The sequence below is a fragment of the Haplochromis burtoni genome, unplaced genomic scaffold, assembly GCF_018398535.1.
Source record: "Haplochromis burtoni strain Fernald_Lab_line unplaced genomic scaffold, NCSU_Asbu1 Contig_198, whole genome shotgun sequence".
Lineage (NCBI taxonomy): Eukaryota > Metazoa > Chordata > Actinopteri > Cichliformes > Cichlidae > Haplochromis > Haplochromis burtoni.
This window is the reverse complement of record NW_024582559.1, coordinates 556,741-572,441: the sequence shown is the minus strand read 5'-3', so window position 1 is coordinate 572,441 and position 15,701 is coordinate 556,741. Positions and strand designations below refer to the sequence as shown.

At 39.9% G+C, this 15,701-nt stretch overlaps 1 protein-coding gene across 5 annotated transcripts in view; it reads left to right on the top strand.

The window, feature by feature from the left end:
- Positions 1-15,701, top strand: part of kcnip4a (potassium voltage-gated channel interacting protein 4a) — a 153,962-nt gene that overhangs the window by 75,762 nt on the left and 62,499 nt on the right. The window contains exon 1 of one of the 5 annotated variants that reach the window (XM_005935229.3): positions 1,795-14,162. The exons of the other annotated variants lie outside the window; for them this stretch is intronic. Within the exon in view, the coding sequence (XP_005935291.1) occupies positions 14,108-14,162 (55 nt within the window). The 5' untranslated portion in view covers positions 1,795-14,107. Of the gene's footprint in view, positions 1-1,794; positions 14,163-15,701 lie in introns of those variants that run through there. 5 annotated transcript variants of the gene reach the window in all.

Below are 15,701 nucleotides of genomic sequence, written 5' to 3'. Positions count from 1 at the left end.
CTGGTTCCATCAATGTCGATTTTGGTAAATACATCAACCAATAATGTTAGCCCACAGATAAATAATTTGGACTCTAATTTTCTGAGATCTTGTGGAGATTTGAACCACCGAGTTGAAAAATCTGTTATTGGTTTTCAATAAAGTATTATGTCAACAAACCCTAGAAAGAAGCTACAATACGAAGTTTAAAAAAAACTAAGATATATATTTCACATTTAAATTATTTCAACTACAGTCTCAGATCGGAGGTACCCCGGCTGGAAATGTATCCTTGCATTTTCATATCTATTGATTTGTGTCAATGTACACAAATTGAGTGAATTACTTTTTAGGTCTACAATGAGAAAAAGTCCAAAAGAGACTAAGGTTGGGCGACTGGATGAATATATCGACCATCGATGATAGGCTGAGCCTGTCACCGACTGTTTTTACAAGAGCAATTTATTTATTTGCCCATGAGCACATTTGCTTATAATGTTGGTTGAAGCTAAGAGAAGCAGTCAACTGAAAAAATAATAGCGCTGTTTTAACAGCACCCTCTGTGCGATTCATTTACTCAAACTCATAACAGAAAGAGAGAAAAAAACAAAAGCATTTTATTTAAATTAAAAAAAAACACTGGTGGGGAGGGAAACAAAGAAGCTGGCTTCGTTTTTCCACTATAACCGTGTTTATACGGCATTCAAGTGTCTGTCTTACTCACTCGACCAAAAGACAAATATAAAATGAAACAAAAATAAGTTAACATTAAAATGTATCTTCCAGTGAACATAAAAAAAATCCAAACTTCGACGTAATGAATAATCCAAAAAGTGGCTATATTAATACTGAAACAAACAAGATAAGATAACCTTTATTAGTCCCACATGTGGGAAATTTATTTTGTCACAGCAGGAAGTGGACAGTGCAAAAGTTATGAAGCAAAAATTAGAATATAATAAGAATAAATACAGTACACAACTGTACAGAATAGAATAAAATAAAATACTATATACAGTAGAATAAAATAGAATAAAATATACAATAGGATAAAAATAGAATACAAATTCTATGTACAACTGAATAGAAATACAACGAATACAACGAACGAAACAAGAAAATAAAGCAAAATATTCCCTCTGTTACGTCCCCACTAAAAGTCTAGGCGATGAGGGTGGGGGACAGTAACAGTTAGATCCAGGTGGAATGAAAAGAACGCCAGGCAGAGGTATTTAACATAAAATAGATCTTTATTGTAGGCAAACACCTCAATAATCATAAATGGCAACAACAAAAGGAGACAGCACCGCTGCTTTAATAAGGAATCAGGGAGGTCAACCCAAAGTGGTAATGACCACTCAAAGAAAGCAACAATAAGGTTTCAACAGAAAGAGACAGCAACGCTGCTAACAAACAATATCCAGGCAGGCCACACAAACTAATGAAGGCCGCCGTCACTCATGGGCAATCACTGCTCAGTTAAGCACTACTCACACACCAGAGCCACACACCAGAAGGCTGGTCACACGCAACAGGCTGTTCCACACCTAAGTCAGTAGCACACTCTGACCAGCACAGAGGAAAACCACCAGAAACCACTCCTTCCTCCTCCACACTGCTCTTCTCCAGCTTATATCACCCCTGAGGGTAATTGGTTGTAACGAGAGCAGATGAGCAGCAGGTGTGACCTAAAGGAGAAGGCAGGGGCAGAGAGAGACAAGGGGAGGGGCCAGAACGAAGGAGGAGGAGAGGGAGAAGACAACACCACGCCCACACACTCCCACAGCCTCCCAGGATGTAACACCTTTCAAATAAAAATGTCCGTGCATGATTACATTGTTCTGCTAATATATGGCCTATCGTCATTTATTGGACTGACGAATGTCGGTTAGAAAAGTGTTACATATGGCCCAACCTTAAAAAGGACTGCTCATGTTTAAGTTGTGTTCTCACTGATTTGTTTAGTAAAATTTTATTCAACTAAACTACCTGGTTACAAAAAATAGATTTGTATTAAAATTCAATAGTTGCTACTTTTGTTGTTCATGGTTGTCAGCCGATTCCAAACTGCATACACACTGTTAATGCAGGTTTGTATACTTGAAGAAACAGATTACATGATAGGTGACCGTTTCACCTTTGGCATTGGGAACTTGTCCTCAGCACATGCTCCATAACACCACATAAACATTTAATAATACAACGATACTCTCGCCTCTTTTGAAACCAATTACCTCTAAGCCTAAGATCTTAATGCACTGAACTGAAACATCTCTGGAAGCAGTACCCACGGAGGTCGGTATTTACCATGCAATGCATAATTCAGACACACATATCTGCCAGTCAACTTAAAGTCATGTAATTTTTATGAGCAGGAACTCAACCGAATTCTGTTACATACACCGGAGACACGAGCTGGCTCTGGAAATATCCCTGGTAGGGTGAAAGGTCAGTCACTATAGTATTGTGTGGAGGTGGTTTTAAAGGTTAGGGGGTTTCTTGACTTTGAGCTGGAGATAAAGTGTTAAGAGAGAAGCAATGCGTCAAACAGCAGTTAGACTGCTGAAGACTGGCACGTGATCTGTGCCCTGTGCATGACTTGGTTTGTGTAGCTTGCTCACATTCGCTGCTTTACCTGCTCTATCATGTTTTACATCATACCAGGCCTGCAGTGCTGCATCTAAATCAAGTGAAGGGAATTGGATTATTGCCTAAAATGTGATCTTTTATCTTTTTTTACCTTTTTCTTGTATCTATCATCTCCTTAATATCCAGTAGCTCATTTTATGTCCATTTTTTTATTATTATATATTTCAGACAGGAAAAATAATTTTATTCCAATTGTCCCTTATCAGCTCTCCATTAGGATCTTCACACTGAGTAAAATATTCCAGTCTTGTCTCAGCATACCTTAGGCACCATTTAATTCTCATTTCTCAGTGTAACATGAAATTAAAAAATGTGTTTTAGTTTAAACCCTGCTCATCCCCGCCTTTGAAGCTCGGAGAGTATCGAGGGGTTGATGCATGTGCGTACAAAATAGAAGGTGAAACTGTAATTCAGTTTATTTTTCTGCATTTTGTGTTATTGTTCTTTTATTATTGTGGAAAAACTGTGCAGTTTTGCCTGTTATAGCATCTAAAAATGATTCAAATGAAGGGAACCTCACTAAAGCTGGGTATTACAGCTCAATACTTTTGTTTGTACCACTTCAAAATGTATCTGTATATTGCACTAGGATCAACAAATTCTTGGCCCTGTGAGAGATTTACAATGGATTTGGTACTGAAGCAATTGCCTTTGCTTTGTCTCTGTATATTAAGAGACCACGGGAGTATTATTCAGCACTTTGTTCTCAACTGTTGGTGTGAAATGTGCGCGACTGAATTAGGCTGACGGGATGTACTCTGTGCTGTAGCATCCGCTCAGAAGACAATCTGTGACTAGAAATGTTCATCCTTGGTCGCTTGTATCCGAGGATGCTTGTTAAAACAATAACAACAGATCATAAAGGCGTTAAAAACGAATAATACGTTTTAGAAGCGCTGTTTGTCTGCAGGCATTTTATACCTGTAGGTCTGGGCTGTTGCTTCAAAGTAGATCCCTGTGTGAACTCAACACACAGGCTGGCTCTGCTTTACACAGCCTTGTGGATTGTACATATTGATTGGCTTCCACTTTCAGATCAAAGATGCAAAGAAGCGCAGAGGCCACATTAGGGATTACGGTATTTCTTTGCGAGCAAACATGAGTGATTTAGAGAGGCATAAAACAGACACATACTAATATCCCCTTCTCAATCTGCAAGGATTAATGACCAGAAGCTGTTGGCATGAGTTCAGCAATTAAATTGGATAGTGAACCCATCTTTTTAAGGATTATCTCATTTGGAGCTGCTGCTGTTCACATTCACATCCTCTCTTACCGCAGTACATCAGATAAGACTACTAATAGCAGAGTAAATCGACTCTTTCTCTCAAACAACATCATCACTTTCTGACAGCCTCGGAAAGAGAACTAAATATCATCTTAACATGATGAAACTCATGCTGCAACTTCCCAGCACTGACACGTAATCTGTGTTTCATGTGGGTAACGTAAGAGAGCAGGTGATACTTGAGGATTCCAGTAGCTGCTGGCACAGATAAGGTTTGGTTAAGGTCTGCAGGTCTGTGTAAGAGGATGGATTGCAACATGTCTCGCCATTTACCCAGGGAAAAGGGTTTCCTCTCCACCCTGTGGTTTATTAATAGCGAGCTGGTGGATGTCGGGCAGGCGACGCAGTGTTAGCGGTATTGACACGGTTAGTGTTTCACCTGTCACTGCTGCTGATAAGCTGTCATCAGAGCCAGCCTAATAGATTTTAGATGAGACTTTGGCCCACAGTAAGTTGATGAATGCATCATTTATTGCACTTTTTGTGACCTTGGCACAGCCAAGGCTGTCTGTCTAAGGATATTAAACTGTATTACTCAGCTGATATTATGAACTTCTTCAAATCATATAAAAGAGGTTAAAAAAAATGACCATGATGGGCAAAACATTCAAAGTGGTCAAGCCTATGGAGCAATTTCCACTTGTAATGTCATTTCTTTTTCAATAGTTAGTTAATGTTTTGCCATGTGTAGAAATTTTGGCGCACTATTTGATGTAGCTTCACCCATCCAGTGACCAAAACCTTACTGGAATAATTGCCAACTAAATTATTTTTAATAGTAATTTGAAGTTCATAAACACTGAAACATACTTTTATTCATCCAATCCATTCATTGATTCGTTGTATTCATTACTGATGGTGGTGTAATTCTACAAATCCACAGTTTGTTTTAAACCAGTGTTTTTGCTAGATCACAATTGGATCTTAAAACTTTGTAGCTTTCACCAAACTAGCATGCTTTAATCAGGCAGGTCCAGGTGTCTAACTAGCATGGTCATCATTAGCACATGGCTAAATATCATTTTATTTAAGCTAGATCTTTGCATATATTTGTACACGTGGTGTTTACACGAGCACAAATAGTGATGCCTGCAAAAATTGTTCACAGATCCTGACCGAAAGAGGATTTTTCAGACCAATACAAATACCGATATTTGATGATTTAAAAATCTAAAATATCAGCCGATATTTTTTCTTTCAGGCGCACAAAACAGATTTACCCTAAAATGTATTATTTATGACTTCTTACAATGACAATGCAGTTTTAAAATAGTCTTGTTTTTCTTGTTATTGTTTGTTGCATTCAAAACGCAACAGATTTTTATAACAATAATGTTATAGAGTGCCCCCTGGTGGACGTACTATGCAACATCAACAATCATAGCGTCGATAAAAGATGTTTGTACGTTCTTTTTTTCTACATTTTCATTTATGAACCATTATAAATGCCAATATCAATTTATGAGGAAATAGTTCATATCATCGCCGCCAATATATCTGTCAGACTCTATTTGCTAATATACAATATGTTCCATCAGCTGACTATAGTAATGAAGTAGCAGCCATCAACTTCCTTCCCTGACTTCCATGCACAAAGCTGCTGCACCTTATATAACCTTTACAACATCTCTTCCGGGAAACAAACGCTCTTTGAATATGTCTGTGATTGCTCAACAGCAGCTCATTGTAATGAGACGGTGAACTGTGGATTTGGTCTTTGTGGTTTCAGAACCATTTTGGCTCTATTAGCAGGTCAGTTTACTGACCTAATAAATCTACCAGTTTGTTATGAGTGTCATCTTATAACTGTGACCTCAAAGGGGTACTCATACAATTTGTTTATCCAACAGTGGAACTCACAAAAGATCCGTGGAGGATATTATACCATTTTGTCATTAATCCCTTTCAACCTACGTGTTACAGACCATAATTTGTCTTTAATTAAAAGTTTTCCACTGGTTTTATGTCTCCATAATGCCAAAATACAAATTTCAAATGTGCACCAACTACTGATACCCCTGGGATAAGTCCCCACCCTCTGAGCTGAACGGTATATATGACTAAAACAGAGTGATCTTATTAAAGAGCACATATTTAATATGTCAGTATAATTTCTCACGCAGTAAACTAAACTGCTCCCTTGCCATCTCAAGTAGAACACAACTGGGTAAGATACGCGTAGAATGATAATGTACAGTATCCGGTATTGCTAAAATGAACTGGAGTGAGGAGGAATGTTTATTGCTCTTGGGGTTTATGATCGCACCGATTCAAAGGAGCATTAAATTATGTTTTCATGTTGCTTGTGGATTGCTTATTTTGTGATATTCGTACCACCACAATAGCTTGCAATCATGCCACTGCATGTGCCTCGCAAGGTTTTATTGGGTTCATCCTCACATCTCAGCACGAGTTTCATCGTTTTTTTTCCCTTTTTTATTTGGAGATGTGAGAAGCTATGATTCACGGCGGACAGTTCTCATTACGCAGCTGCAGTGCAATATCCACTGTGTTAAGAAGCGAGGAAAGTGGTTTGGTTAAGGGGAGGAAAAACAATAATTTGGTCTTCCTGCATCAGTGCGGATTTGTTATTTGTTGCTGCTCAGTGAGATTTTAGATTTTGGCTTGACCCGACACATTTCTCAACTGGCTGAGCAGAAAAGCACCACTTTAGCAGCTCTGTTGTAATTTTTCCATGCCGCTTTGGACACTTTCCGATGTCGCGCACGCCTCAGTGGGCACCGATCTGTAAGAGTGGGCTCGGTAGACAGCAGCTTCGTGTCGGGGAGGGTTGTAATAAAAGAATGTGACACAGGCGCGGCCTACGGGGTGCACGGTGGCAGCAGGTGGGGTGGCTAATGACAGATCCACTCGAGCGGGTGCCATTGAGCCTCACGTCCAACTGTAACTGCTCGGCTGCCGTTGAAAGCCTCATATAACCACTGGCGCAGGGTGTGGGTTTGAAATCTGTGTGGCGTCTGGGCCAGTTATTTGTTTTCAACAGTTTCTCAGTAATGCTGCCTGGTTGTTCTTCATATGGCAGCAGCACAGTTTGATTAAAATTATGGCCTGCTGCTCGGTTTTTATTATGGCTTCGGGAAAGTTCTGTACTTGGATGCGTCATTAAAGGTAGTGCTGAGTCATACACCTCTCCTCTGTTTACAGCTGTGGAAAAAAGGGGGAAGAAAAAAGTTCAGAAATACATTAAGCTCGCCAATTCTTCCTCTGTCTCTTCCACATCTCCCCAAATGACTGTGCTACCTCATTGAACACGAGATATTTTGTTAGCTAAGATAGAAGCAAACAAATAGCGAACCCACTGGGGTTCACTAGACATTAGAGTGGCTATATTGCCGCACTTTGCCCTGTTGTGGAAATTGTTTTTTTTTGTTTTTCTGCCACAATTTGAAGGGAAGTAAGCTTTTTCTCCTGGACCATATTTGCCTGTGATTGATGGCAGGTGGATGCGGCGCACCCCACGCAGTCCAGTTCCCCACTGATACAGACCATCTGGGCAGGTAGTGCAGCCCAGTGTCATTGCAGCCACACGTTATGGTTTAGACCAGTCCCAGGATGTTAGGAGAATCACTTTACAGATGGGGGCGAAGAAGAGAGAAAACACTTTGTTTGCTGTGCAGGAAAAAGAAGGAGCTGAGTGTGCATATTCTGATTCTGGCATTTTTATTGTTGCATCATTATGATTTGTGTGCAAGGGAAGTCATTTCTCTTATATGACTGCAAAGTAAAGCCTGCATGAGCAAACTCTGCTACATAATCTGCTGCTGCTGTGCTTTGAAAGTAAGCCCCATGACAAACCCTGCAGCCACTACGTCTCTTATGTCCTCTAAAGACCATTCTTAACTGATCTCCAATGACAACCAGCAGGCAGATTCTCCCTAAATCAGGATGTTGGGTATACCTGCTGCCTAAATATTGTTTTGGTCAGTGGTGCACTGGGCTCAGTTTCTGCTTTTCTGCATCCAATAATGCATAAAGCATAAAGCAGTCATTTTTTCTGCCATTTTACCAATATACTGTAGCGACACTGCATTCCCTGCATTGCGACTTAATGGGATTCTTTCTTCTTATCTTGAGCTAAATGTACTCCTGATTAAGATTTTTTTGTCTTATTGTAATGACTTCCGACTAAAAAGGCTTAATGTACCATTTTCCCGTCCTCCTTCAATTTCATTTCCTCTTGAAATTGTGCTTATTTGCTTGCAGTTCTTAGAGAGTTTCAGAAAAATGTACTGACTCCTGCTTCGAGTTTTCCATCACGACCGAAACTCTCAGCAGCCTTCAAACAGGCGGGATCGTCGCTGCCTGGTGTGACAAGTTCTTTTTTTTTCTTTCAAATATATATTGAAAGAAGATTTATAGTTTGTTTTAGAATAATTTCTTGACACCTTGCAGTGTACTTTTGGCAGGCTGTGGGTTGCGTCACGGAAAAGAAGAGAAAAAAAACGCACGTCTGCTCTCTGTTATTTACATTGCTCTTTTTGTCAAGAGACGCTAATCTTTGTTATAAGATCTGTGTCATGTGTGGTTGTTTAAAGGTAAGTGCTTTTCATCTAAATAATGTTTAGATAGAAGAAGTGGGAGCACGGCGTGCTTGCTTTTAGCAAGATAATGTGACATTATTGTAAAGATCACGGTAAAATATTTCCCTTCCATGTATGTATTTGGACTGTGTGGTGCTCTTAGTTTTCAAGATCAATTGCGCCCTCTAGTGTCTACGTTCATGCATGCAACTGATGGTGGCACAAAAAGAAAAGCCTCACTGTATCCTAGAGGTCATGGCTGTGTTTGTTTCATAGAAGATGCTCTTTCACTTTGATTTTTGAAAGTTTCTAATATATATAAATATATAGAATTATAGAATTCATCAAACAAGCTGATTATACTTCTAAGTCCACTTTTTTTTTCTCCCCTATTTCTGTTTTTTTAAATGTTTTTCTAATTTAATGATATACGGCCAACACTAATGGTATGCCAGCAGTTAATTTTATGACTCTCTCTCTTTATGTATGTATAACAAGGACTGATGGAGGACTAGAACTCATAGTACTGCAACTTATGTCCTAATCAAGGGGAAAAGGCTTGAAAATATCTTACTGTGAGATGTGATGAACGATGCTTATCGAGTTTGTCCTGTTTCTGGCACTGATAACATTTTTAAAAAGTGAGCAGTGTATAGTAAATGTTGGCTTTGTTGAACTTGCACAGTTTTGCTGCCACTTAGTGGACGATGTGAAAAGTGAGCCATAGCAAAAGTAATACATATTGCATAGCATTTGGATGGCTGTGGCTCAGGAGGTAAAAGCAGCCACAGCTGCTGAATTAAACTAGTTTAAAGCTGTATGAGATCCAGTGTGTAGGTTTTTTATTAACACAGTGAAAAGAACATTTTTTAAAAATAGTTTAGTTTTAATTAAACACAATGTAAAAGTGATGAGTCTCTTACTTTCTCACATTCATTCCTTAAGCGATAGAAAAGCCTAGCACAAATTAAACAATGATAAATAAGTATAGTTTTGTTCTCTGGTTTTCTCATCAGTATTACATCATGGCCAGAAATAAAACTACACCTGCATACATTATTTATTCCAATAATGTCCAAACTCGAGTAAAGTTAGAGGAGCTGATCCAGCCATCAGTCTAAACCGATGGTGGACCAAGTGAATAATTGACATTGTGTCCTTAATATTAACTTCATTATTATGATTGTTGACAAATTATTCTGTGCAAATTGCACTTGGTCTAAAAACTCCAGTGGCTTAGATACGGCTGCTTAAACATTGACAGAGCACGAATAAGTCTCTCATAAAATCAGCAAAGACCCACTGTAAATGTTCTGTATTATCAGCACACCAGCAAATATTGCCTAATGTTTATCCCCAGTACATGTTGTGTTTACAAGAAATATGCAGCTAATTAGATCTGAGATGTGGTGGAAACATCGAGTAATTGTGTAATTCTGTTGATGCATGTTGCAGATTTCAAACAGTTGCATGTTTTTAGCTTGAAGAAAAGAAAACATAGCACTCACTCTTGGTAATAAAATACAACATACAAAATGTCCATGAAGACATTTCCAACCAGCACGTTCTCACTCCCAAAGCGTAACATTTTACGCTAGGTACGCTTTCAGCCATCCAACACGTCCCTATATTACAAGTTCCAAAAAATGAAGACACGTGAGAACCGTTTGGAAATAATCTACACGTGTGCGTTTATTTTACTTAGATTGCTTTGGAAAACACTATCTAACGTGATTAACGGGGTGGTTAAGGTTAGGGATAAGGCTATGGTTAGTGCTGGAATACACGGTTGGAACCTGTGTTACCGCTGGAGCGTCATTCTATTCGATTTCATCCACAATCCGGCGCGTATCATAGGAACGCGGAAGGTCACCTTTTGCGTTGCCATGGAATGCCTCGAGACGTGACACATTGTCAGTATATTACGGGTCGGGAGTGAGAAGCTGTTCCAACACATTCATCAGTACTTAAAATTAACCGATAAAACTGCAGTAGTCAAAGTGCTGCTGTCTTTCTTTGAGTACATCTCGTTTAAATGCATTGTATGGGAACCTTCAATGGATAAAGCAAGAACGAACTCCATGAAGTGTGAGCTCCACAGTTCAATGAGTTCAGTAAGCAGAGAATTCACTTAATATATTGTACGTGTTTATGACCCTTTTTCCAAGTACAACACGTTCCAAAGCTGTACATGTTTAAGCTTACTACATTTACCATAAAAGACTTGCGACTGGCCCCTCCCCCTACTTTAAGTGTGTACTGGTAGAGGTAGATGGCGTAGTTCTGCTGGTGGTTTCTTCCTGTAAAAGGGTGTTTTTCCTTCCCATTGTTGTCAAGGGCTTCATTAAAGTCGGCCGTTAGATTGGTAAGGTTTGTCTGTGTTATTGTGGCGCTTCTCTACCTTACAATGTAAAGCCTTAAGATGACTGCTGTTGTGATTTGGCACTATATAAATAAAATTTTAAAAAAATAATGGAACTGATTTAAACTGACTTAGTAGAGTGATATCATTTGAATGAATCATGAGCATTATTAGACTTTGGAGTTTTTTAAACTAGATCAAATGATCCTAAATCAAACGTGCTCTACCCTTTCACCGCTGCTTTCAGACACTTTCATTCACAGCGCATTGCACCATTTTTACCAGTTACCTAATCTGTACAAAAAGGCCAAAATAAACCATCATAACCTTTTTTAAAAATGTTTGGAGCTGAGTTTCAGTCAGGTTCCCTCTGGTATTTCATTTATTCTGTGCACGCTGTGTTGATGGGTTGCACGCACTTCGTGTTTTGGTCCACCTGCAGCCACCTCTTCAGACCTCAACCTGTCTGATTCATCGCTCTCATCTCGCTTCAGTTACTGTTCGCAAGCTTCCTGCAGCTATGGCTCAAGTGCAATTTGCATTTGCCTTTTCCCACCCTTAGTTCAGAAGACAGTGAGGCTATGGCTCGCCAGCCTGTGCTGAGTCACAAACACCTACAGCCTTCCAGGATTTCTTTTAACGAAGCGCTCTATATGCACAGTTTGATCAACAGGAAACAACGGGAGGAAGGAAGCAGGGAAGAAGGAAAGAAAAGCAACAGGAGAACCATATCAAACGTGTGTGCGTGTAGGCAGCAGAGCACCTGCCTGCTTTAGATGGTGAAGTGTTGATTTCTTGAAGTTACAGGGGGATTGCGTGCTGTTTTGAACAGTAGTCCTTGGGTTTGACCAGGCCTCGTTGTTACCAGAGAGCTCTGTAAACTTCAAATTCCAACTTCGTTCCAGTTACGAAGCACTTATGCTGCTATTGCACTTTCTCTCTCCAAACCCATGTAGCTAATCAGATTGTTTTTAGATTGTTTTCCTCAAGTGGTGTGGAATATGCCTCAGCATATGCGGGGATGATTCACCCCAGAGACATTTGATTATTTCATCCTATTCTCTGGAGTGTCCAATTTAATGAAAAGTCATTACTGCTCCAACATAATTAGGATACCCTTTGAAGAGCCATGCTCAGCTGGTTTGGACCAATCTTCAAACTGGGTTTGAAGATAGAGTTCATATTGGGTGTCTATACTTTACTATAATGTAATTTTACTTGGTTAACTAGCTTTCATTCACACACATTATACATGCATATATTCCAGCATTTCAAATTATGAGGTCAGTGAATGCACAAATAATCTTTATGAGCCGAACGCTCGTGTTCTCTACTAATCAGGCTCTTTAAACGCTCGGTTTATGACTGCTACTCTTGGATCTGTATGATGAGGGGATATACTGTTTATGGCTGTCTCAGGAACAGAAGCCCCGCCCATCTGCTGTTCAAATATGCTGTTTGCAAGGAGCAACCAGATAAATAACTGTTATTGTCAACTGAGAATCATACAAAACCACATTAGTAGAGTTCAAGGATAAAAACACGAAGGTGGAAATAAGCATAATGTTTCCACTTTAACTGTCAAACACTGCAGTGGTAAGCATCCAGTGGGTGCTGTGGTTGTCTGAAAATGGTCATATTAATGAAGTTAAATGAAGGCAATAAGTTATGCTGAGCCTGTTTAAAATTGCTGTTCCCTGACCCAAGTGGAGGAAAATATAGCATGACAAATAGCATAAATGCTTGTGCTGAGTATGAAATAGGGAGGTGGTTGGTAATCTAATGCTGCAGTAAATGCTGGTCAGATTCCTTCAGGAGAACATTTTCTAAAAAAATGGACTTTGCGTTGGTGATTTAAAAGTCCTTGAACCTCAGAATAGCTACAGACACTCATTTGTCTGTTTCTTTTTGTGTAGATTACATAAATACTTGGTTTTGAGAGTGCGTTTGCTAAAGGTGGAAGTTAAACTGCTCTTTAACTTCTGTCTGAAAGAGGCCTCTGAGCAACAAAGAACACACAGCAGGCAGGAAGCAGGTTAATGGAGTGGGTGCAAATTGGTACTTGATTGCTGTGGTTGGCTGTTCTTTCTTTTTTTTTCCTGAATTGGACTGCTGTCACACAGTTCATGAAATGAATTGCGTGTGGGTGGCATAGGGAGCGGAAGTATTTTTCATTCTATTTTCCTCTTTTGATGTGTCACATCAGGCAAAGCATCTCTGCTGTATTTTTTTTCACATGTTCCAAGCAAAGGATGAGAATAAAAGAGATGTGGGCCTCAGCGTTTTTCTGACCTGTTGACCGTCTCCGTAATCCTGAAGATCTGCCACGAAGTCAGCCTGACTCTGCCACGTAAGCGGGTGCAGGATCAGTGCTGAAGAGGCAATTACTTTATTTTTCAGGGTGGATAAAGGCATGGAAGTAGGAGACTTTATTCAGTGTTATGAGTACTGAATCAGTATTGCATCAGAAACCATTCTTATATACGTACCATGCTGTTATCTCTCATAAAAGAGAGTTTTCTGCTATACCTCGGTTGTAGTAGTTGGGCTACGTTACATTAAAACTGCTCTGTCATTAATCTATAAAATGGGTGTCAGCATTTGCAACGAGAAGACTTTAAATTATGCACAAGCAACGTTGCACATAATTTAAATATTTACACCAGCCACCAGCCTGAGAGATCAGCTCTAACTTACTGCCGTGGACACAGCGTGGTTTTCTCCTCCCATTCCCAGCAGGAGATGTACTAGTTAAAAGGCAGCTAGCGAGGAAAAATGGCTATCTACAGTATGAGCTCTCTCGCCTCCCTCCAGCTTTACCCTCCCCGTGTGAGGAAAGGTCTGTTGAAAAGAGCGGCGGCAAACACTCTCCACAGCATGCTTCTGCCTTTCTCTCATAGCGCTCAATTAATCTAGGTGCTCAAGTGGTACAAAGTAGCTTTTGCAGTGCAGAGATCAGCCAGCAAGCTCTCACTTCATAGTGGGAACACTAGAGGAGGGAGGGGGTCTGCAGAGCGTGCGCGTCAAAATTCAAAACTCAACAGAGGCACGCATGTTTTACTCCCACTCTGCTCTACGTACAGCCCACCTAACACGGTGAATATAAAGGAGAAGTTTGGACCGGAGACCAGATTTTACTTTATTTTCTCCTAATGTGAGGATCCCAGCATATCACTGGATTTTTTTCCCCTCCGTTTTCACTCTCAAGCCGACCCAGTTGTGGGAGGGAAAGTGTGCGAAATCTAGCAGGACTTCTAGATCACTAAGCGAGAAAGTCTAGAGGGCATCATGGGAGCTTTAATGGTCATCTTCTCTCTTCAGCCAAAACAAAGACGCAAGACAGGTACGCAAGACTGAAGATCTGTAAATAACGAAACTAATTGCCCAACCAGTAAAGTAATGATTACTCTTTCACTGTATGATGTGTTTCATACAGATGTGTTTGTGCATATGTGTGTGTTTGTTGTGAAAGTTTCCTGTTAATCTTGTGTTTTCCTTTTAATCTCAAATGAATTCATGGTGCCACACCAGCAGTCCATGAAATTGACTCGAAATTCGCCGCATTTCAGTAAACGTTTGAGGCTGAACTCCACAAACTTGCTCGAGTTTTTCATTTGCTTTTCACCCTGTATTGATTTTACCGTGACAGCACACAGACACACCCACACACACACACGCACAGCATGCCACATGCGACTCCCTGCCAACGCAGTCGCACAAGCTTATGTTACAACGTCGTATCCCTCCAATAATGTGCTGATCAGCGTCACCGTCACAGCTTGTCACTGTAACAAAACAAAAGGAAGTCCAGTCTTTATTAAAGAACAATGAAATATTCAGTGGGTGGCCAGTGGACAATAACTGACAGAGGTTATATTTAGTGGTGTAGTGGGAGAGAGACAGAATGGATGACATGTAAAGTATAGAAAGTCATATTTCACTTGGGTATTGTTGGAGGGCTTGAAAGCAAAATGAATGAGGGGCTCTATGTAACTCTCTCAAGCAATAGATCACAGAGTGTGCTCTGTAAGCACATTTTATAGAGACCTAGAAAGGAGAACATGGGATCCAGATACACACAATCTTGCAGGAGATTTCTTGCATATATTGTGCCATATGCTTGCTGTACATGTATACAGTGTTTATAGCTTTTGGAAATTAACACAGAGCTGAGATTTTTCAAAATAGACTGCTGTGCCTGTCGATGATGGTTGTTAGTAGACTGTGATGATAAACGTAGAATACAAAATTATTATGAAAGAGTGGATTCATGGTGTCAGACAGCAGTGAAATGGGTTTTCACACTCTTAGCTTGCTGTGTTGGTAAAATCAGTTCTAATTGGCTAACTGAGCAGTTAACTGCTTACAAATTAACTTCCTGGGTTGGTTGCAAATACAGATGCACTGATTTCAGATTTAACAGATGATACTGACTTTTTCTGATCGTAATTGATTTTCTAAGATTATAACTGTTTATAAATTCACTTGTTTCCACATTTTTCCTTGTGCATTCTTTGATTGTTTGCTAATACTGAGCTTGCTAGCTTGTGGCTAGCTCTGCGCTCTTGCTAGCTTTAGCGTTATCCGCTTTTCCTTTATTAGTGTCTTTAAAATGTTCAGCTTGGTAAATGTTGTTTAAGTTTCTCCTTAGGTTTGTTGCTACATACTTTTTCATGGTGGTCTCCTCGTGGTTTACTTTTAAAAACACTTGTCCTCACTCGCAGCGAAGGGCTGCTAACGTGTGGCAGTGAGTCTGGGTGCGGGTATTAGCCTGCCCCGCTGTGCATGTGCGTAAAACAGACTGGTACATAATTATATATTGTATGTGAGGTTGACAGCTGGTCACCGGTCAGGCCTGAGCACTGGAAATTATCCAATTCAT